Source organism: Chrysemys picta, chromosome 2 (genome assembly GCF_011386835.1).
Source record: "Chrysemys picta bellii isolate R12L10 chromosome 2, ASM1138683v2, whole genome shotgun sequence".
In the NCBI taxonomy this organism is placed as follows: Eukaryota; Metazoa; Chordata; order Testudines; family Emydidae; genus Chrysemys; species Chrysemys picta.
The window spans coordinates 151,468,339-151,492,650 of record NC_088792.1 but is presented as its reverse complement, the minus strand read 5'-3'; the positions used below and the strand labels follow the sequence as shown (position 1 = coordinate 151,492,650).

Here is a 24,312-nt window from a genome sequence, read left to right as displayed (position 1 = left end):
CCGCTCCGGGTCTTCGGCAGCAGTTCGGCGTCGGGGGGGTCCTTCCACTCTGGGACCTGCCGCCGAAGTGCCCTGAAGACCTGCGGCGGGGGGTCCTTCCGCTCCGGGACCCGCCGCCGAAGTGCCCTGAAGACCCGCGGCGGGGGGTCCTTCCGCCCCGGGACCCGCTGTCAAGTGCTGGGTCTTTGGCGGCGGGGGACCCCTGCCACCGAAGACCCCCAGGCTTCCTGAATCCTCTGGGCGGCCCTGGTCATGGACCCCATGAGCTTTACATTACTCATGTCCCACAGAAGGGAGGCTCTGCCTTTGTCACACAATGTAGCATGGGCTGTCTTTGTGTTTGGAACATGCTTTGCACATACCAGGTGCTACCATAAGTAAGTGATCTTAGTCCTGAGTGATTATGCATCATCAGAAGCCCTGCTGATCAGGGCTTACTTGGTAGGAGAATAAATTTCCATTTTCAAATTACATTTTTCTCTTAAGTTCACAGGGTGAGGATTGCCCCATATGCAAGTCTAGGACTTTCTCTTGTAGACAATTATGCGTGGTTGCCTTCCTGAGAGGAAATAGCCCCATGACACCAATATCCAGCCTAAGTGACACGTTAAAGAACAGCATCTCTCAAAGGCAGTGGGGTTTAGAGAGCTGGATCCCCAGTGAACTTAGCCTGAGAGCTAATTGCTGCTTCATAAGAATAAGTCCGAGAGAAGTGCCATTGTGAAGTGTTAATGAGCAGATAAAAGGAAAGTATTAAAGATCCTTGAAAGTTTGAAATTGCCAGCTCCATCAGGAAACAGAGGGCGCATACAAAAATAAAAGGCCATGAAATCTCATGCCCTGGGGTGTAAATGGAGAACTGCATGGGAAGGGGTAGGTAGGAATTTCCTTTCCAGTCCAAGGAAAGCATTGCAAAACTGACTGCATGCATAATAGTTTCTACAGGAGGGAGGAAGGCAATTTCTTCCTCTGAAGCATCACATTTTGAGTGCAAATAAGAGGCTCACTTTTGAAAATCTGTCCCTGCATCCAAAGTCTGTGTCAGGGGGAGTGTGAATTAGCCTCTGGAGCTTGCTGCCTTGAGATATTGATGCAAAGAGCTTACAAAGAGTCAAAAAGAGGATGGATTTTTCTATGAAAAATAAGACCATCACTCACAATTGCACTAGCTAGAATACAGATTATAAAGGCTATCAGCCTTCATGCTTTTGCACAAAAACCTTATTGCTTGTTGCTTGAGATTAGGAAAAAAAACTTCTCGATAGGTTAGTTATTATCTGATTATTTGGGGAATTTACACTTTCTCTGAAGCATTTGATGCTGGCAGACATCCAAGACAAGTTACTAGAATAGATGGTCCACTGATCCGATCTGTTGTGGAGGTTCTTTTGTTCTATATATTTTCTCATGAGCAGTTTCACAATGTAGTTCCCTACATCATCACTGTGACAGTCATTTCTACCCTTTTCACATGCTCACAAAAAAGGGGAAATAATCCATTTTGCTTTTACTGAGCATTGGATATGAACAAAACTGTTGTTTTTCCAAACAATTGAATGGAGAAATTTACGGACAAGTTATCATAAGGATATAATTTATTTCCCCACAGTCCTCCCAAATAACAAGTTTAGAGAGCAGTGGAAAAAGTTTCAGCAGACATGCAGCTCATTGTAACCTAAATAAAAGTGTTCTTTAGACCAGTGGTTCTCAAAGCTGGTCCGCCGCTTGTTCAGGGAAGGACCCTGGTGGGCTGGGCCGGTTTGTTTACCTGCTGTGTCCACAGGTTCGGCCGATCACGGCTCCCACTGGCTGTGGTTCACCACTCCAGGCCAATAGGGGCGGCAGGAAGCGGCGCGGGCCGAGGGATGTGCTGGCCACCACTTCCCACCGCCTCCACTGGCCTGGAGCGGCGAACCGCGGCCAATGGGAGCCGCGATTGGCCGAACCTGTGAATGCAGCAAGTAAACAAACTGGCCCGGCCCAACAGGGGCTTTCCCTGAACAAGCAGCATACCGGCTTTGAGAACCACTGCTTTAGACTGTCAGTGTTTATAAAATCCAGAGTTTAATTTATCATGGCTCATGCAACATCAAGCTGTGTTAGCACTTTCTGTCACAGCAGATTCTAGTGTGATGTGCAAAAACATGTCACAACATGGTGCAACCTGTCAGAACTTCTAGTCTACTTTCCACCTCCAAGATCTAATTGCAATTCTGAAATGCTAAAACGATAGCAAGCAATTTAAGTCTTGTTTAGTGAATTTCTTGCCTTTGGGACTGTGGGTCCCAATGACTTGTATTGACATGAAAAACCCAGCAATTCAAACTGGATATCCTGATCTGAAGTGAACAGAGTAGATGGGAAATAAAGCAGATACACACAAGTCTCTTTGAAAGGGAATTAAGGCCCAATCTTGCAAGGTATTGAGTGCCCTTGTCCTGGTTTGATGTCAGACATGCTCTAGAGCCTGATCTAAAGACCTTGGAAGTCAATGGGAGTCTTTCCATCGAATTCGGTGGGCTTCGGAGCAGGCCCATAGTAAATCTAATCGTATGTTATGAGGAATTGAAGGTGCTTGTTTCCTTGCAAGGTAAAGGGTCTGTCTACACTGCAATCAGTTGTGTGACTGCAGTACGTGTAGACCTACCCAAGCTAGCTTTGATCTAGTTAACTCAAATAATGGTAATAAACCAATGACAGCACAGGCAGTTTGCTTGGGATCCTGGGTATGCACTTGGGTGGTTAGCCTATGTTGTCACAGCTTCACTGCTATTGTTGTTCAAGAGAGCTATATCAAAGCTAGCTCATGTGTGTCTACACATGCTGCAGTCCCACCTCTTGGTTGCAGTGTAACATCCCAAAGACATTTAAGATGGGAGAGGTGTGACAGACATTGATAGAGTGGAGGCTGAAGCCTTTAAATCTGTGGGGCTGTTACTGCACAGGTAATGGCAGTGCACACTGTTCTTGCATCATCTCTTGCAAACGTTCCTCTAGTCTGACATGATGAGGGCTGTCCCCCTTTCTCCCTCCCTCCCCCCTTTGCAGAGTCTCTGTTGCTATCTCTTGACTTAACCTTGTGAATGTTGATCATTGAATTGTATGGCTATTGCCATGTAGTAACTGGGTACTTACCATCTCATTACAGGGTAAATGCAGGCTTGCCTGTGTTCCCTCAGATGCAGCGCAGGGCCCACAGTAATTACAGGCTGCTGAAGATTGTTGCATTTGTATTATATTAAGGAGATCGCTAGGAAATTACTATGTAATTACAGAGGATTTACCAGCAAACTCTCATCTGTGTAGCCAAGTAATTAAAAGTGGGTGGCAGAGAATATGTGTGCCACTGTGAATCAAAAGCATTGGCACTAATCAAATTCCCACAGAAAAAAACTCAGTGATGGATCCCAGAGTCAGGGAGTCAACTGCAGATTTTCTTTGCAGTTTGGATTGTGCAAACTTTTCCTGCCACTTGAGTTCAAAGGAATTCAAGACTTCAGCATGTTAGCTGCTGCCACCAACTTTCACCTGGTTTGATGTCAGTGATGGCTGCCTATACTTTGATTACTGTTGATTTCCTCAGGAAAGACATATGTATTACCAAGACATTCAATAGTTGTTGCTATGGCAATGCAACCAAGTAACTTTTTCAGAAAGCATCTTTACTGATTTAAGGAACATTTGAATAAATTGGATCAATTTTTAACTGATCCATCAATTTTTTTCAGTACATTCTGCCTTGGCTTCAAATCCTGTAAATACTCACACACACTTGTGAAATCAAGTGGGCTCATGTGCCTGTGCATTCAGTGATCGTACTTGTGTGCGTAAAGGTGTTAAGATTTGACTTGTCAAGGAGTGTGGGTCTATTACTGTTATACCTGTGTTTGCTGTGCACTGCATGTATCCATGTCAAGGACTATGCTTTCTAAAGAGAGAGAGAGTTCTTTAGAGGCAGAATTGTTACAGGCCATTGCAGGGTGGCACACTGTGCTCTCTCTGGGAGACTTTGCTTTTGTTTGTTGTTGTTTTTCCTTCAATCTAAACTAGTCTATCTGGACTGAAAGTATATATTTGCTGTTTGTGTCGGGGGAAAACATAATGGTAATGTTTTTGTAAATCGCCAGTTTACTACATTTTCATGCTTTCCTCTTATATTGTGCACCGAATTTCTGCTTTTTTCCCCCCCTCTGTAAGCTTTCTTCCCTTCATAGTAGTTGAACATACAGTTTGAAATGCCTGGGACAGTTGTCCTGAATTCAGATACATTGTCCAAGATCCGGAGGGAAAAGGTGAAAAGCCACTGCTCTGGTCAATTCAAACTAGAGGGGATTTTAGGCCGACAATATATAATTATCCAAAATGGGAATCTGGCCAGGGTATTAGGGTTACCTTGAACATCGCTACTCTTCCAAAAAGTGCCGTTGGATCCTATACAGCCACAAACCCTTGCTTACATCACCTAGAAAACTCTACTGATCTGCAAAAAGTGTATTCTATGTCAGAGAAACGAAATCCATCTTCAATCATTTTTCTGGTTTTTAGCCTGCTGCCGTTTTGTAACCTTCCCTCCCTTTCAGCTCACACGCAAGCACCTGCCTATGTAACAACTACCAATATAGCTGAAGGAAAGCCTATATGACAGGCTCTTAATATCAATGTAACCCAGTTCAGGGACTTGGAACTTCTCATATCTATAGTTCCGTAATGATAGATTGGTGAGCCTCACCTTGGAAATAGGGGAAACTGAGTGAAATTGAGAATAGGCTAGTACAAGACATGGATAAGAATCAGTATGAATTCTGTAAGGGAACTGCTCTAATCTTTTAGGCATCTTTGAAAAAGTTAATAAAGTAATATAGATTAAAATGACTCCATTGAAATAACTTTACTGCTGTGGAATTTTTTTTGAGAGCCCATGTTGGAATGGAATTCCAAAGGGTAGAGAGAGGCACAGGGCTAACAAGAGAAGGTTGTTTAACCTTGATGGTCCTTCATTCAAATAGATTTCAGAGTAGCAGCCGTGTTAGTCTGTATCCGCAAAAAGAACAGGAGTACTTGTGGCACCTTAGAGACTAACAAATTTATTAGAGCATAAGCTTTCGTGGACTACAGCCCACTTATGCATCCGAAGAAGTGGGCTGTAGTCCACGAAAGCTTATGCTCTAATAAATTTGTTAGTCTCTAAGGTGCCACAAGTACTCATTCAAATAGAAGCACTCTAGACAAACGGCTGGCTCCCACTCAACAGAATTGGTTTTGCAGGGGAGAGGTTGTCTGGCAATGGAGTCAGCTAATAGGGGTCTGTGCTCATCTGTTGAGGCTGACCTGAAGTTCACATGACAGAGGAGATTGGGAGGCTATAACAGGGCAGGAGCTGTTCTACTCAGAGTCTTTGGATACTTTCATCAACTCAAGCTAAGGGAAGACTGATTTGGGGAAGAGGAGGAAACCATGGCTACCTGAACACAGATTGATGCCCAAGGGAAAGGTGAGGTTCAGTGAGTGGCATTGCATTCAGGAGTTCTGTTTCCTCTTGTGCTTTATCTTTTGAGTAAAGAGTCATTGAGTTAGAAACCTTTTGCTAACCGTGTCTATTTACTTTCACGGCCATATGCCTCTGAAGAGTAAGCTGTAACCTAGAAGGCTCACAACTTCCATGGAATTCTGGGGAACATGCTGGGGGAAGGCCTGTAGGAGACAGCACTAATGTCAGCACCTAGGCAATTGGACCGCAGGGTCCCCACTAACACAGCTCCAGCAAGAGAAGGGTATGCAGGGTTCAGCCTTTGGAGCCCTTCACAGCAGTGTCCAGCAGGGGGAGCTGGACTAGATCTCGGACAACGACATACTAGCCATCAAAGTGTTGAATACAATTGTTCTCCTCAGAACTAAAATTAAACTCAAGCAGAGTGAGCAGATTTGATTGGCACAATCTAAATTGACTGTGGAGGAAAAACACTACAAAAGTGAGTAAAGGGCTCAGAAGTGTTTAAAATGGGAAGCGTCTGATGATGCACCCCTGTCCACGCATGGAGAAAGCTAGAGACGCAGAAGGCTGTATTTCACTCTGAGAGCGTCTGCTGCTGCTTGGTTCAAATGGCTGACCTTTTACAAAATGAAATTAAACTGGTGTTTGATGGGAAGAAGCACTTCAAGATTTTCCACAGCGTATTAGTTCAATATTTGCCAACTTTGATTCCTTTGCTTCGTTGTCGTGCTTGGAATAAAATGTTGCAGTTTCTTATAGTACACACGAGAGATGCAGGTCTCTCTTTAATTTGGGCAATGTAAAGAAATCTGTACTTGAATGTGTTTATTGCCAGCCATAATAGCTCTCCTCCCCGGCATCATGCCTTTCATCAGGATCTCAAAGCACTTCAATATCAAATAAGACACAATACCTCCTCTGAGATAGGAAAGTATTTTATGATATGATGACATTTTGAACCATTACATAGATACTACATCCCATTGCATTGTGCTGGGGCGTGGGTCCAGAGCCGCTGGTGCTGTGGGAGCCCATTCCACAGCGTGGGGGTGATAGGAAGAGGCTGAGTGGATGCACTCTTAAATACCTGTTAGCATCAGGCTGCTGCAGCCAAACTCAAGTTCTGTTTGATTCAGTAGACTCTAACAAATGGCCTCTGATCAGCTAGCATACTAAAACTGGCTATGAGGACATGGCGGTGCCAGTGGAGACACAGGCTAGCCACCGGAGCTTGGATCCACTCGGTTAAGTGGGCTTGAGAGACTGAACTGTGCTAGCTTGAGTCCTCCTAGGGTGAGTCTGTCTATCCGGACTGGGACATTCACTGCCAGCCGCAGTGTAGGTGGTCTGACTGACCCTGTTTCCTGCCTTGATCTAAGCAGAGAAGAGAAGACTTCAGTAGCCCAAGCGGGCAGAAGAGTTATTCAGTTTTGGGTGGACTTGTTCATGATACCCTGGAAAGGGTCTGAACTTGGGTGACTTGGGCTGAGCCACAGAAGATCCAGGGCCAGAGACAGGCAGCCAGCATGAGGGGCTGAAGCCGAAGATAGTGGCAACATCCTGCACTGATGCAACGGGGCCCTCTAAGGGTGAGTGAGCACCACTACAGGGAGTCAGCTTTAGAAGGGGGAGTGGGTAGATATTGGGGGCCCTGTAGTCCATCACTGGAGGTCAGTGAGGGGTTCTGTGTTCTTATGGGGCAAGCTGCTTACAATTAGAGTTATGCACATAGCTGGGTTTTGTTTGGTTCACTGGCACTGCAAAAATAAATAAATAATTAGTTTGGTGTGTAATGAAACATTTCTGATATTTAGCTTTTTTTAAAAATGTTTGTTTTTTATTTTTAATAAAATTGAAGCCAATTTCTAAATGAAAAGATCTTTTGAATAAAAAAGGAAATTTATTTGTATTTGGTTTGTTACCAAAACGGTTTGGCAAAATTGACATGAATTTGCAAAACAGCTGTTGCCTCAAATCTGCATTTTGTGGGGGGAAAAATTCACCTAGATTTTTTTTGCCCAGCTTTTATGAAGCTAGCACCATCTAAAAATATATATTTTAAGTGTGAGGGCCCCTGATCCGCCCCACACTTTGGAATATGCCTAGAACAAACCCTGCTTCAGATATGCCATGTTAACCTTAGTCCCAGAAGGGTCACTTTTAAAGAAGTATGCAAAATGCAGGTGCCCACGTGCCAAACACCCGGTTGGGTTTATATTCATGGGTAGTGTAGCATATTGGGTGTACTTCCTTTGGTCCTGCTTTGTCAGTTTCACAAGCTTTCAGTAATTAATGGAAGTCAAGATTTTCTTACTAGAGCACATGAGCAGCCAACATGAACCAGCTTCAAAATCTTATATACACACAGGTGCCATTGAACTGTTTCATAATTCATTATGACATACTCATTAATTAAAAAAACAAGAAGTGTTCATGGCTTATCAACTTCAAATAGTGACACAAAGATTAGGAACAATAGAGAAACTGATCAAGGAGGGACTTGTCTTTTCCTTGGTTGCCCAAATCTTGGTATATTGTCTGGAACGCCAGATAAGATTTAAAGTAACTTTAAACCAAACCTAGCCCCAGTGCCCACTAGAATCTAAAGATAAAATGATGATTAATGGCACTTTATCAGAATAACTTCTGCCAGTTCAATTTTAAATAACTACAAGTATCATGAATTAAACCCTCACTTCTCTATAGATTTAATTTCCTTTTAAAATGAAAAATTAGTAGCCTGAAGATAGACAGTGATTGATGGACATAAACCAGAAGTTAATTATGTTCCAGAAATAACCTTACTACAATTTTAAAAACTCCAGAAAAGAGCGAGGATTGAAGATGCATGAAAGTTAAGGATTGACATATCAACATAAATTAGGATGAAAACGCTGGAGAAATCGAATGAAATGGTTAGGACAGAAGCAGTGAAACTGTGTAGCTAGCTTGGAAAGGCAAAGTCATGTCACTAAAATACTTGCTAATGCAAAGGTAGAGCTCAATTTTCACTTGTGCAATATGAAATTGCATTTCTGTATTGTAATATTGATATTATGGTGATTAGCGTCCAAGAAATTTGTATCAATAAAAAAAGGAATGTTTTCCTTTCCAGAGGGCCACACAAGCAGTAGTGTGACAGTAGGAACTACAGGCCACAAATGAGATCAGAGACTTATGCTAAATGCTGTATATACACTGTAAGAGACCCTGCTTCGGAGAGTTTGCAATCTCCATAGATTACAGAGAGAGGGTGGGGGAGAGTTTCATCCTGATTTTACACATGGGGAGCTGAGAATTTGCGTAAAACTACACAGGAAACCCATGGCAGAGCCAGGAATTGAACCTAAATAGCCCGAGCACCTGTCTCCCCTTGTCCCCCTCTCCCTACCCTCCCGACAGAAGATGGTGAAATATATCCTGCTAGTGTGGAGGCACAAGGGGAACAGGAGTCTATGGCAGACAGGGAAGTTGGGTTTCTGTCTTCTTTGGAGATTGGGGTTCTTCTGAATCATTAAATACTGTTGCTAAGTGTTCCTCTTTTTGGCAGGCTTATTAGACAGGTTGAATTGGCATGGAGCATGTGTTATCCCCGTAGCTCTAGAAATAATTCCCCCAGCAGGTCAGGGATGAAATATTTGATGGAATAGGATGGAAAACTCAACTCTGCATTGCTCATCCTGTATTTGAACTCTCCTGGGCTGTCCATCTTATATCTTTCCCTAGTTCTGAAAGCACCTATAAGAAAACAAGTTATGAATGCATACATTGGATGCCTTTGCAGTATTCCCCTTGTGTTTTATCTCCTTCACCTCCCATATCACCATGGGAGCTCTTTTATGGGCACCAATCCAGAGTACTATCACCCCCTCCCAAACACTGAGCACCATGTGGGCCCGATCAACCCAGGTACAATAGTTTGAATGTTCCTTCCTCACGCATTCACCTGATTCTTGCAGCCTGTCACTGGGTAATTCGCACACTACATGATTTCAAATCCCCCATAACTGAAAGGGCTGGAAACTACTGTTTCCTGCAGTGCTTGTGGAAGCATGAAGCGTTGTTAAGGCTGAATGCACCTTGGGTTTTCTTGCTAACCTTTTCAGATGTCAGCTGGAAGCTGGCTGAGAAGTAATCAGTTCTCTTCCCCTTCCATTTCTGCAGAGCTGTGGTGCTGCATAGTTGACGGGCATAAAGCAAACCAGCATTTGACAACATGAAGCACTTCGGAACTAATTGCCAGTTTCAATCTGAAGCATGCAAGTGGCTAAGATAAATTGTCACCCATCAACTTAATCTGTATCAGTATGTGTGCAAGAACCTATTCTTAGATGTAGAGCTTTAAGCCTTCCCTTGTTAGGAAACTGTTTTGTAGAAATGTTGTGTTCTCTTTTTAAATTAGGGCCATCTCAAAGAAGTCGAGGCGGGAAGACTGTCTTAATAGGAAGATTTTGCATAGGGCTTTACAACAATAGGTCTCAAAGAACTTTTGAGTAGTGACTAAGTATCGTTAGTTTAATTTATAAATAGTGAAACTGAGGCACATGGCGACATGACTTCCTCTGGGTCATGCAGCACATGACAGGAACAGAATCCAGCTCATTTGTCACTCTGTTCAGTATCTGATCCACTGGATCATGCTGCCTCTTGTTTGTATTATTTCCTGTTCTCTAGTGGATAGACTAAGAGACTGCCCATTTGGAGCAGGTTAAGAAAAAGAGACATGTGGTCTGATTCAGATCTCATTTAACTACCTTTACACTGGTGTAATTTCACTGTCTTAAGTCGAATTGCTGCTGATTGGCACTAGTATATAAGGAATATTCGACACTCAGCATCTTTGACTGATAGGAAACCAAAGCAAGTCAAGTTTAGTAGGCAAATTTAAGTGTCCCTTATGAGAATCATGCAAGATCCTTTTAATAAACTGTGTATATTGTAGAATGATTCCTAAGAATTACAGACAACCCCCTGAGAAACAGAAGCTAGACTTGAGAACACACATAATGTTTGACTCTTAATCATTCTTTGCTATATTCTAAGAATATTCAGATTCTGCATCTTTAGTAATGAGCACATTCATATCATGCCTTCATCTGAAGATCTCAGTGCTCTTTATGGACACGAAACATTTAATTAAGCATCACAACAGCCCTTTGGGATATGCAAGTGCTACCCCCTTGTATAGCCAGTGGAACAAGTTTGGCGAGGTTAAGGTTAAAAAAAAAAATAGTTTCAGAAGTGGACACTGGCTTTGGCAGCCTTAATGTGTGAATGCCTGGGCTGGCCAGGGCCTCTTTTTTTAGAAATGCTGAGCAGCCAGAACTCCCCGTAATGATCTAGTGGGCAGGACCTTGATTTTTAAGGCTATCTGAAAGATGATAGCACAGTGTGGGTGACGATTGTGGTTATTGCTTGCTTGTATTATAGCGGTGCCTAGAGGTCCCAACCAAGTTTAGGGCCCCTTTTCTGACAGTCGCTATACCAACACTCCACGAGACAATCCATGCTCCAGAAACCTTAGAATTTAAACAGGTAAGGCAGACAAAGGGATTAGAAGAGGAAATGGAAGCACAGAGAAGCAAAGTTGTAGTATACTCAAAAATGTCTTAAAATTACTTATGACTTTAAGTGTAAGGGGTTTCCTGGTCCTAGGAGGGTCTGTAGGGAAGCATGCGATCTGGGACTGGGTCTTGTGCAGCCAGTCTGCAGAGAGCCAGGCTAGAGCAAATTGCGGTGAGTTGTGTCTCTTGGTCTTATGGAGCAGCCTGCTTTCAGTTTCTCTCTGGTTTTGGTTCTTGTGTGTTAGGATTTGATTCTAAGGAATAAAATGGTGTGTTATGGCACCTGCTCGAAAGAGTATTTTATGTTTTTATCTAACTTCTCTTTATGTATGCTGGTAACATAAGAGAAGCAACTTGCTCCAAGGCACGTTGGTCAGTGTCAGGTCTGGGAATAGAATCCATGTCTCTTGACTCCCAGTCCATTATCCTGTCCAGTGCTGTATCCATGCTGGGGTGTTGTGTCACTACTGACTTAGAAAGGAGAGCACAACCTCTAGAACTGCTGTTTCCAGCAGCAGTTGTGCTTATTAGGGTAAGACAGTGAAATGCTGAACAGTAAAGTAATTTATCACATCCAAACAGAGTAAAATGGCAAGTGAACATGTTGAGTACTAATGGCATAATTTTCAAAGGTCCTGAGCACCTGCTGCTCCTGTTGAAGTCAGAGGCATTAGGGGGTGCTCAGCAAGTGTTTGCTCTTGAATCCAGAGAGTTACAGCAGATATTAAAATGTCACTGCTGCAGACCAAGCTGCTACAGCCTTCAGATAGCTAACTGCTCTTTGCTGTCTAATTTTTAAATTTCATTTCCATTCACCTTCTGTTCCATCCTTTACATAATACCTTGTCACTTCAGTAGAAACAATAAGGAACCTTTTCACTCAGAAGTGCTGCTCCAATATCTGACAAGCTGGAGAACAAAAAGCTAGCATGGAGCATCAGCTCCCAATGAGCCATTGAGAACAAAACCCAAGCTCCTCTGCTGGTTTTCCATACCTTGTCACCCCTCTCTAATTCTGGCTGCCACAGGGTGTTTCACTTTCCACAGGTATTGAGGGGCGGAAGCTGCAATCTTTGGGTTCACATTTCAAAGCACCTAATGTTTGGGATGCATTTACATCTAGAGTATTTTTGAGCAGGGAGCGGGACTAGATGCCTCCTGAGGTCCCTTCCAACCCTGATATTCTATGGAGATTGCAATCCCCAGTGTTGGGTGGCTCCCATGGAAAATCAAGTTTTTCTAACACCCCCCCACTTCATGGTACGCTGGTGAAAGTGAGCTCAGACCTGGCCCCTGGTGAGTTTAGCTCCAAATCATCTCACCCTTCTGTCTCTCCATGTAAGAACTGGTTTTGTTTTATTGCAACCCTGTTTTATTGCAGCCCTTGAGTCTGATGTAATGTATGTATTTCTATTGCAGATAATCGGCTTGGTGATCCTGTGCATTGGCATCTATGCAGAAGTGGAAAGACAGAAACACAGAACCTTGGAAGGGATCTTCCTAGCTCCAGCTGTGGTTCTCCTTCTGCTGGGCATCACAATGTTTGCTGTTTCCTTTATTGGAATGGTTGGGTCCCTCAGAGACAACAGGACACTGCTGAAGACGGTAAGAGCTTTATACCCTTCTTGTTCTACACTGTGGAGTCGTCGTCCCATGTTTTACAAGCTGAAGGGTATGAAACACTTAACATTCCAGGATCTCCCTGAACCTATACTGGAGAAGGCTTTTTAAAAAAAAACCTTGAATGGGGTTTCCCTCTTCTGCTTGTGGCATGGATTCTTCTTTATCGGAGAAGGTGGACTAGAGAAAGGCTGACCTAGTGTATAGTATTTCATTCATAAAATTTCTTTCCAATGAACCTATTTAACTGAAGCTGTATGATTAACTTAGTTTTACATCATGGAGGCCTTTCAAAATACTCCTAGGAGGCAACTGATTGGTGACCATGTGTCTTTGAAAATCCATGGCCTGGCCTAATGGCTGTTGGTCTGAGCAAAGTGTGTATTTGCCCTTCAGCCACAGATTCATAGGACTTAATGTTGCTCCATTGATTAACACAAAGAAGTAAATGGTAGCACCACTCGATAAATGCTTGATGCATGGCACATAGTGTTTTGACTTGAAGCTGGGTAAGCTTGAAGGGCTAGAGTAGGAAACTGAGCCCATATGTTGTGGCAGTTATTTATATACTATTGCATCAACAGTTCACAGTGCATCCAGGTAGAAATGGGAGCAATGACACCTGAGATGATATGCGACTCTTGATTGTGGAGATTCATCGTGCCGGAGAACAACCTTTCAAGTCAAAATCTTTCCCGTAGGGCAGTGGCAGCTATTCATTTAATGAAAAGTTTATTAGAAACAGGTGGGGAGGGGAAGGGGAATCCCACAAATGTTCTTTCCAAACTACCTTTTCCTTTCCTACAAATGCTTTTATCTAGTCTTGGAATTCTTTTTTCCCCACCCTTAACAGAGTTTTACTTTTTCATTTCCTAAATGCATTGCAGTGAACTGACACACAAGTGTGTGTGCAAATGCGTGTACCACTCTCATCTGCTGGATAGAACCAGAACTGCTCAGATGCGTCATAGCAGAAAAGCCCTAACTGGCACTGGAGATTCGCCATCAGCTTATGCAGTAGGAGCCTGTGCTTCTGGAACTGGAAAATTGTTCTCTCCCTGCTGCTGCTATAAATTCCAAGTGGCCGTGGTGTGTTGCATAGCAACAACCATGAAGTCCTAGCCAGCGATGAATTTGCTACAATTTAATGTGCAAGCTTCAGTCCTCAGCTCCATCCACAGCTTCAGCCCCTTCCTATGGCATTCTCCCACCTATACCCTATAAATTTCACATATATCATCTGCCACCTAGCTAACATTTGTACCTGATCTTGTGGTATTGAGATGGTATATTTGTATGGAATTACTACTTGATATTTTAACTTCTGCAGAGAAGGCAGCACTGTAGCAACAGCCTGGTATAATTTAATTGCAAAGCCGATACCTAAGCATTCTCTTATTATCTACGGTTGAATGCCTAGTAGCATCTACGGAAGTGTTGCTAGGTTTCTCCTGGGTTAAAATATAAAGTTATTTTTAAGCTGCAATTCCATCTCTGGTTTAGCACACTCCCCATTGTTAGGTTTATTGTAGTTCAAACAGTTCCAAGAACAAACAGTTTTGGTTCCTTTTGTGAGGCAATTTTTATGGGGAAGGGGGAGAGGAGAATTCCCTTTTCTGTAACAACTCAGAGCTGTAGGATATGAGGAGCAGAGCCCTCCCCTTTGATTCTTAACCTTTTTCTGAAGGTTTTGTTGGAGGCTTGACTTACTGCATTCAACTGACATTTTTGGCTTGCTACATTTTCATTGTCTATCTTTACTCTGGAAGGCTGGAGTGAAACATGGCAAGACCCTTGCTGTGCAACGCTGCTCATGTTGACAGGACATCGAAAAGATACCTGGGGTTCTGGGGAGTTGTATCTCCCAGATCCGAGTTTATCGGATAACTCTGACATTGAAGCAGCTAGCCAGGTGAGTCACCTAGGTCTTCGGAGGTTTGAAGGCCACTTTCCCACAGCTGGGTCTTTGCTGCTGCAGTACTTCAATCATGAGGAAGGGCCCTGATTTCAAAAGATGTAATTCATCCCATCTCTAGGAAGTGAAGCTGCTGTTTCCAAGGTGAATAACAGGCAGCCAGTTCCCTCCACTCCAGCTGGCATCCCACCGACACTGGGTTCATTCTACCGTCAGCCAACCATCATCTACCCAGTGGCCATCACACATTTCCCACTCTCTAAAATAATACATTATCTTTGTGTGTCTTCCCTCCTGCCAGGTGCATGTGTAATGATGTCCTTTGTCAGGTTGTTTGTGGGGCTTGAATCTGGGACCTCTGGCTCTAACTCAGGCAGTAGAGACTCATGGTTTTAAAGAACTAACTCCATTCATTTGGAGGCAGTAGTTTAGAATCATAAACTCAGAAGCACACAGATTCAGAATAGGTGTCACTCCCCATGGCCAGGAAAGCTGGATCTGATTTTCTCAGAAGTCCATAGCAATTCAGATCCCCATACAGGCCACCATTTGTAACGATGCCCCAGTGGTCATTATCCTGGCATCTCCCAAGGCACACTGGCCAGGATACAACTTTTACAATGTGTTACACTGACGCCACTATGCCTAATGCATATTCAATAAGGGGTTTCTCCCCTTTTCCTTATTTGCATATCCTCACCCTACTAACATGGAGGTGCCCTTCTCCCATAGGTTATTAGGCCTGGTACCTCAAGCTCATTAGTATATATGTCAGTCAGTTACCAATGGTTACCATCTGCTGAAGTTCCCAACATAAAATATCCCAAGCTGGAATAACTAGCACCTGTCCACAGTGTTCGTTGCACCTTGTGATAGCTTATGATCTAGGGCAGTGGTCCCCAACCTTTTCCGGGTGGCGGGTGCCGGACGACGAGCCACTGAGGACCGTGGCTGGCGGACAAGCATCCGCCAAAATGCCGCCAAGAAGCGGCAATGTCAAGAGGCGTTGCCACTGAAATGCCGCCGAAAATCAGCGGCATTTCGGTGGTGACGCCTCTTGGTGAAGCCGCTTTTCGGCGGCATTTCGGCGGTGATGCCTCTTGATGACGCCGCTTTTTGGTGGCATTTCAGCAGATGCTTGTCCGCCAGCCAGTACGCGGGCACACATAGATGTCCCGGTGGGCGCCATGGCACCTGCGGGCACCACGTTGGGGACCACTGATCTAGGGTTACTCCTGGCTAGCTGCTTATGCTAAGGCTTTGGGGTCTTCTGCCTTGTTTAGTTAAGCTATTATTTTACAGGCCTTGAGGCTTGTAGGCTCCTGGCATTACTGCCTCACCTGTAGGCTACAATACATCTTGCCACTGCCCTCTGCTGAAGGATATGTCAGACCTGCTCAAGTGTATAATCACCCGTCACCCTCCCATGGCTGCAGACTACAGAGGAAATGGAACCCAATACTTCTCTCTGCCTGCAAGCCGCCTCGCACCTCCTGGGGCGTTTACTCTGAACAAGGGCAGGTAGGCTGCTGCCTACCTTCCCTTAGGTAGGGTTCTGCTGGAACGGGTAGATTTTAGGGTCTTGTAGGCTGCTATTAGATATGAGATATGGATTTATCCCCAGCTGCCTAAGTTATGCCCCCTCCCTAGCTGCCTCTCCTGGGACCAGTCCCCCCTAGCAGGGATGAGGTCAGCAGTTTCTTCGTACTTGCTCAGCCTCATACCCCTGGACTCTGTGCTCCTTGGGATCTCCATCAGGGTCTGCACAAATGGAAGCTGCTCAGATATTCTGGAAATGGGAGCTCCATAAGTACCTATGTAGGTAGATAGCCCTTGGCCCAACTCAGCGATGCTGCAGAAAAACTGAGCCAATATTTCAAGTCAATCCATGCCAGCTAGTTTCTGCTCCTTGGGATTTGGATTCTACACAGACAAAGCTTCCTGTTACACTTTGCTAGGTATGACCTCAGTATGTGGCTTCATGACAGCTCTGTTTACACATCAGCAGTTGTTCAGCCACAGTCAATTCCTTCTCAGTAAGTGTCTCTTCAGTTCAATGACCTGGAATGCTCCATCGAGGATTTTTGCTAGTGTGTATGTGTCTGTGGGTGCAGAGAGTATTAATTGTTTGGATAGTGAAATTAACAACATGCAAGTCTATGTCTGCTGCCAGTCCTGTTTGTTTTTTATTATTATTTTAATTAAACACCAATATGAGCATATGGTCACTTGCATTTAAGTGTAGCATTGCTTGTGATTGCTGTGGACTTGCATCTTGAATTGATATCGATGTTCCCTTAACTAGGGAAACAAATCACCATTGTCTTTGCTGCTCTGGCAATAACTGCCTCTGATGTTATAAGCTTATCATAGTTTTTCAGTAGCTTCTGTATTCCCAGCTTGCTTTGCAGCTACTATGCAAGTGAATATGTATGTATGTAAGACATGTTGCATGGAACATGTGATTATTCACATTATACTGATAAGTATTCAGCTAATACCAAGGAATCATAATGAATGCACAAGCAGGAAGAGCAGTTATTTCAACTATTAACAAATATGTATGTATTATTCATAGACTACGTTCACTGATATGAATTGCCAATTTCAGTTAATGCTGCCTAGTTATTTGTGACATCAAAATATCCTGCTGAAATGTCTTGCAAAAGGAGGCAACTCTCAAATTTTGGACAAATCTTTAAAATTATTGTGCACACAAGCGTGTTTAAGGCAAAATTTGAGAATCCTTTTATGCATCTTTTTATCTGCTCTGTGTTACTTTTGCTAAAATATTTAGCCTTGGCTAAACTTTTTTATCAATTTTTGATTATATTGCTTTTCTGCTTGTTTTTAGGCAAACATCTGTTAATTTCAGTGGGCGTTTGCCTGAGTAAGGTATGAGTGAAAAAGGAGTGACGACCTCCTTTGCAATCGAAATAGATCCAAAAATATACCACGTAGTAGCATTACCATCACCATCTAAATACATTCACTAACATGCCAGATGAGGATTGGGTTCAGATTTCCTAAACAAAAATATCCAGTTGAACTAAACATTTTTTTACCCAAATCTAAAGTGTTTGAGGGTTGTTGTTGTTTAATCTTTTTTTTTTAAGAAAATTGAACTAAAATTCAAAACAAAAAGGCAGTTCAAATTGAAAAATAAACACATTTTGAAATCGTTGAATTGAACACTTCAGCTTTTTGGGGATTTTTTTTTTTTAATGAAACAGTTTAGCAAATTTAGCACTAATTCGCAAAATGTTCAGGTCAATTTGAATCTGCCCTTTTTGGTGGGAAAAATGTTTCATCTGAAAAATCTCAACCAACCCTACCTGCATATAAGTATTTCTTTCTTGTTCTTTATGGCTATTAAGAAAGCTCAATCTTTCCCGTATAATACAGGGCATTAGAATTTTTTCCTAGACATTACTTTTGATGTCTAGAAGCAATTTTATTACCCTGGCTTCTAGACATCAGTAGTAATGTAACATCAACGGTGGAATTCCTTTACATGGCTCATCTCTGTGGGGGCTTCCTCCCACACAGCAGGATAAAACCAACATTTACTGACATCCTTCCAGGGAGCAACCTTTCCTTTTCTCTTTCCTTTCAAATCAAACATCTATAGAATGTCTTCTTCTCCCTTCATATGAGTATTCTACAGAAGGATAATTTTGAATGCATAACTTTGAAGTAGATTCATCAATATCTCACTTTTCCCCTCTTTATGCTGATAAGCACTATTTATAGCTAACATTCTATTTTCTCTGCCTATGGGTAAATGAGAAAGTGGGGGAAAAGACACACAATACAGTATCAGAGGGGTAGCTGTGTTAGTCTGAATCTGTAAAAAGCAACAGAGGGTCCTGTGGCACCTTTAAGATTAACAGAAGTATTGGAACATAAGCTTTCGTGGGTGAATGCTCACTTCATCAGATGCAAGTAATGGAAATTTCCAGAGGCAGGTATAAATCTGTATGGAGATAACGAGGTTAGTTCAATCAGGGAGGGTGAGGTGCTCTGCTAGCAGTTGAGGTGTCAACACCAAGGGAGGAGAGACTGCATCTGTAGTTGGATATCCATTCACAGTCTTTGTTTAATCCTGATCTGATGGTGTAAAATTTGCAAATGAACTGGAGCTCAGCAGTTTCTCTTTGGAGTCTGGTCCTGAAGGTTTTTTTGCTGTAAGATGGCTACCTTTACATCTGCTATTGTGTGGCCAGGGAGTTTGAAGTGTTCTCCGACAGGTTTTTGTATATTGCCATTCCTGATATCTGACTTGTGTCCATTTATCCTCTTGCATAGTGACTGTCCAGTTTGGCCAATGTACATAGCAGAGGGGCATTGCTGGCACATGATGGCATATATAACATTGGTGGACGTGCAGGTGAATGAGCCGGTGATGTTGTAGCTGATCTGGCTAGGTCCTGTGATGGTGTTGCTGGTGTAGATATGTGGGCAGAGTTGGCATCGAGGTTTGTTGCATGGGTTGGTTCCTGAGTTAGAGTTGTTATGGTGCGGTGCATGGTTGCTGGTGAGAATATGCTTAAGGTTGGCGGGTTATCTGTGGGCGAGGACTGGCCTGCCTCCCAAGGTCTGTGAAAGTGAGGGATCGTTGTCCAGGATGGGTTGTAGATCACTGATGATGCGTTGGAGAGGTTTAAGCTGAGAACTGTAGGTGATGGCCAGTGGAGTTCTGTTGGTTTCTTTTTGGGGCCTGTCTTGTAGCAGGAGGCTTCTGGGTACACCTCTGGCTCTGTTGATTTGTTTCTTTATTTCCTTGTGTGGGTATCGTAGTTTTGAGAATGCTTGGTGAAGATCTTGTAGGAGTTGGTCTCTGTCTGAGGGGTTGGAGCAGATGCGGTTGTACCTCAGCGCTTGGCTGTAGACGATGGATCGTGTGGTGTGTCCGGGGTGGAAGCTGGAGGTATGAAGGTAGGCGTAGCGGTCGGTGGGTTTTCGGTATAGGGTGGTGTTAACGTGGCCATCACTTATTTGTACTGTGGTGTCTAGGAAATGGACCTCCCGTGTAGATTGGTCCAGGCTGAGGTTGATGGTGGGGTGGAAGCTGTTGAAATCATGGTGGAGTTCTTCCAGGGTCTCCTTCCCATGGGTCCAGATGATGAAGATGTCATCAATGTAGCATAGGTAGAGAAGGGGCATGAGTGGATGAGAGCTGAGGAAGCATTGTTCCAGGTCAGCCATAAAAATGTTGGCATATTGTGGGGCCATGCGGGTGCCCATGGCGGTGCCACTGGTCTGGAGGTATATATTGTCACCAAATTTGAAATAATTGTGCGTGAGGATAAAGTCACAGAGCTCAGCAACAGGACCCTCTGTTGCTTTTTACACAATACAGTGATAATCTTATGCTTACTGTGACAGAGGGCAGCAGATGCAAAATTTCATGGAGTAGTCTTGGTTCTGCAGTAAAACACCGCCGTGTGTGTACTGATAAAAATACTTTACTGTGAATATTAACGGCAACGTGCCCGGCATAGAGTAGAGTGATGTAAAATGTATGTTGTGAAGTTTTGGAATTACCATAATAAAACCACCACTCCTTCTAGTGCTTTTTATTTCATGCTGCTATGTTCAACTCCTAAAATAAATGCATTGGCAGGGGTTGTTCAGATGGAACACTTCATGTTGATTTAGGGCCCTTAGAAATCACTTATATAGCACAAGTGTTTTCTAACATACTGTGTGAAGGTTCAAAAATAAACCCATCTTTTTGAATTTTATGTGTCATTTGTAGAGAAGTCCAGTAGAATTCAATAGGGATGCAAGTTTTCATTTATTAACAATGGAAAAGTTTTGGAGCTCGTCGGCTGGGTTCTAGCTATTATGGGCCATGATCAAAAGTTAGGCCTGAGCAGTCTGTAGATACTATAACAATTGATTAGGGGATTAACCATCAGTTCCAGGACAGGACTAAGGCTGGTTGGAAATTGTTTTGACAAATGACTTTTTGTCCGTGAATGCTGATGCATTAAAACCAAAACTTTTCATGGGAAAACAAAATTTCTGCTGGGAAGGTTTCTCAATTCCAGGATTTACAGGAGGAAAGAGACATCACCTTTTATCCCTCCGCGCCCCTTCCCCCTCTCCCCCTCCCCCCCCACAAAAATAGCCTGCTGGTTAAAGCACTCACCTGGAAGACCCAGGTTCAAATTTCTGCTCTGCCAGATTTAGAGCAGGGGCTTGAAGCTGGGCGTCTCGTATCTGAGGGAAGCTCTCAGGTTATTCTGGCTGGGGGTCTCTTTTTTTTTTTCACGGAAAAATTGTGGTTTCATCCCAGTACAGATCGGGAACTTTATTAAGAATTCAAAAATGTTTGTGGGACAGGAAACCCATTTCCCACCCAGCCTGGAGATGCAAAAATATTTGGGAATTTTGATAAGCAGTTTCGTTTCAACTCCATTCTAAATACGTTTTCCAAAGGTATTTCATAATCAACAGTGGTAGCCAGCTCTCTTCAGATTAATTGCACTGACTACCTCGGCCCTGAGGAAAAACAGGCAGTGATGAAGTATCTAATTCTCTAGTGCAATGTTACACATCAAACTTCTGTGCAAGCAAACTTGAAATGAAATCCAAGCTTCACTAATGCAAACAAGGAATGGCTTCTTCACAGTAGCTTGTGCATATTCACTGAGAGCTGCATTGTGATATTTAATCACCAGATACAGTACCTTACTTCTTACGTATCCCTTTTAGCTGCAGTGGAGCTAGTTAGGGTGAGTAAGGATATCTCAATGTAGCCAGAATGACATACAGATATACTGCAAAGCAGGGGATAGTGGTACCTGCACACAGGGTGAAACTCACCCCTGCCAAGGGCTCACACAAAGGCTATTAATCGCTGATGTCGGCCTTAAGCCTCCAAAATAGAGGAAAGCAGGCTGTAAGTGGTGGTCAATCTTGTGTTGGCCAACTGGACGTGCGTGAATTTCTCCTTTGTGACTAAAAGCTAGGGATCTTGCTGTGAACTGCTTCGACTGTACATCTAAAATAACCCAATTAACAGAAGCTTTTCATCAGATGGCTTTATTGGATAGCTGAATTACTAATGATTAAAAAAAAAAAACAGATTTTTGAGATTCTAAACTGTTTGGAAAGTTTCTTCTCTGGCACATCTTTATATTTCAGGATTCTAGCTGGCAGCACGTACAGAGAAAATGAGAAGGCCGCTTCCAAGAAGGTCGCTTCTCTGCCAGTGACCAACCCACTCATGTAGTCTCAAGGGGTTTTTAGATGCTCAATTGTTTTTCACCTAAACTATGGACTTTTAGATGTTTACTTACCATTAGTTGTTAGAAGGACTATAACAGTAGGCTAGCTTTCATGTGCCAGCTTATTGTGCAAGATATATTATCTAGATAGATCAGGAGACCTGCAGGGCTCCTGGTTTCTGTTCTCTGCTCTGCCAGATTTGCCATGTGACTTTGGGCAAGTAACTTCCTCTCTCTGTGCCATAGTTTTTCCATCTGTAAAATGGAGCAAATGACACTGTCCACCTCCCAGGGGCATTGTGAGTGTTAATTATTTAGTAGTGAGCTCCTTGATCAAAAGTCTCTATGAAAGTACAGGGGATTGTTTGTTTGAGATCATGCAGTTTGGTTAGCACCAACAAGGTGCTCTGTGGAGTACAAAACAAAGAAACCAAGAGAACTGGTTCCCGGAAGTGTTGCCAGTCTAAAGATAAACATATGGGAAGGAGGAGCAAAGAATTTCCTTCCCACATTAAAAAGTTATATGCATTTTCCATTATGGGTGTAAGATACCTTGCTGGCTGACAATAGCTTTGAAAAGCGATTGTCCTAGTTGAGCCATCCTTCTCAAGAATATATGAAAGGGGCTGGTTGGTACAATAGCTAAGTACACCCTACACACTACTGCAATAATATTTGTACAAATATGTTTTTGAGGTAGTATTCAAAACCCAGTAACACATTGGTCAATAATATCATTAAGAAATGTATGTGACAATGCCATTTGTGGAATTATGGATACTTACTGATATTAAGCTTTAAAGTCTCTGATTAAAAGGTGTTCAAACCAGACATGTTGTGGGGAAGTTTTTAGACAGGGTTCTCCAAAGGAAAGAGCAAGTGTGGCCAAATTCATTGAACTATTCATTTGTCTCAGGAAGAGATCCTTTGCTTTGTAAAGATAACCAGAAGGCGGCTTGGAGGCTACACCCAGCAGGGGAAATGAACTTTATCTGAAGTTATGTTTCAGAAGAATACATTTCAATGGCTTTCTGGACTATAAAGAGAAGGGGAGGGAATGCCAAAGTTAGCCTTCGAATGAGGAGGGAAGGAAAACCAGCACCTTAGACTCTGTGAGGATTCTGGCTAAGAGCTAGCCAGATATAGTGGAATAAGGACTATCGTGAGAAAACTGCTTTGCACCAAAAAGCCCTAGTTTAAGTTAGGTTTTAGTCTTAGAGGTGTATTTTTCCTTTTATTTCTTTGCAATCCTTTCTACCTTTATTCCTTCTACTGGGTATTATTTAAACCTATGACTTTTGTTTAATAAATGTGTTTTACTTTTACTATAAACCAACTCCATGCTGCGTTTGAAGAGAAGGGTATGTTTACCCCAGTTAAGTAATAAGCTGCAATGCACCAACTCTCTATCATAGCAGCAAATGTAGTATCTTGTGTGAAAGTACAGCGGCAGGGGCTGTGCATTGCAGAGAAACATCTCTGAAGTGCAGGGGGTGGGGAGCTGGTGTTCAGTGATTGTTACCTGCTAGGCAATGTTTGGGCTGGGAGAGCCTGAAGGAGTTTGCTGGTGAGGAAGACCGACTGGTGTGGCAGGGAGCTGACACGCAGTCTAATCTCCAGCAAAGCTCACTCTTGCTGAGGCTGTGAGGAAACCAGGGCCAGCTCCAGGCACCAGCCCACCAAGCATGTGCTTGGGGCGGCGCCTGGAGGGGGGCGGTGCGGTGGGGCGCTCCGGCCCGAGAGCGGGGCCGCGACTGGGCTCGCCGCCCTCCCCACCGCGCTCCTGCCGCCAGGGGCTCTCCAGCCTCCGCTCGGCACTCTGGCCGCCGGGGAGAGCGGAGAGCCCCGGCCGGGCTCGCCGCCCTCCTCCCGGCGCTCTGGCCACCGGGGGCTCTCCGCCCTCCTCCTGGCGCTCTGGCCGCCGGGGAGAGTGGAGAGCCCTGGCTGGGCTCCCTGCCCTCCTCCTGGCGCTCTGGCCGCCGGGGAGAGCAGAGCCGCGGCGGGCTCCCTGCCCTCCTCCTGGCGCTCTGGCCGCCGGGGAGAGCAGAGCCGCGGCGGGCTCGCCGCCCTCCCCCCGGCGCTCCGGCCGGTGGGGGATTGCTCGGCGCCGTCCCCTGCCGCGCTGGCGGGGGGGTGGGGGTGGCTTTTTTGCCTAGGGCGGCAAAAAAGCCAGAGCCGGCCCTGGAGGAAACACAGTGGCTCCCAGCTCTGGGTGTCCCCAGCAGCATGTTCCAGCCTCACACACCACTAGGGTGACCAGATGTCCTGATTTTTATAGGGACAGTCCTGATATTTATGGCTTTTTCCTATATAGATGCCAGTTACCCCTGTCCTGATTTTTCACACTTGCTATCTGATCACCCTACACACCACTTCTGATCCTCTGAAGGAAATTGCGTGGCTGTGTGCTATTTCCAGTGTTACTCGGTTTATGACTGTCATGCATTACAAAATACAGTCCAATAGATTGCAGAGCAATGTAAG

The 24,312-nt window shown here is 43.9% G+C and overlaps 1 protein-coding gene across 7 annotated transcripts in view; it reads left to right on the top strand.

Annotated features, from left to right (window-relative positions):
• LOC101942087 (tetraspanin-15-like) overlaps window positions 1-24,312 on the top strand; it is a 232,371-nt gene that overhangs the window by 14,313 nt on the left and 193,746 nt on the right. For 6 of the 7 annotated variants that reach the window (XM_065584408.1, XM_065584409.1, XM_065584404.1 and 3 more), the window contains exon 2: window positions 12,475-12,660. In XM_065584408.1, the coding sequence (XP_065440480.1) occupies window positions 12,475-12,660 (186 nt within the window). Of the gene's footprint in view, window positions 1-12,474; window positions 12,661-24,312 lie in introns of those variants that run through there. The other variant, XM_065584405.1, reaches the window with a different exon arrangement.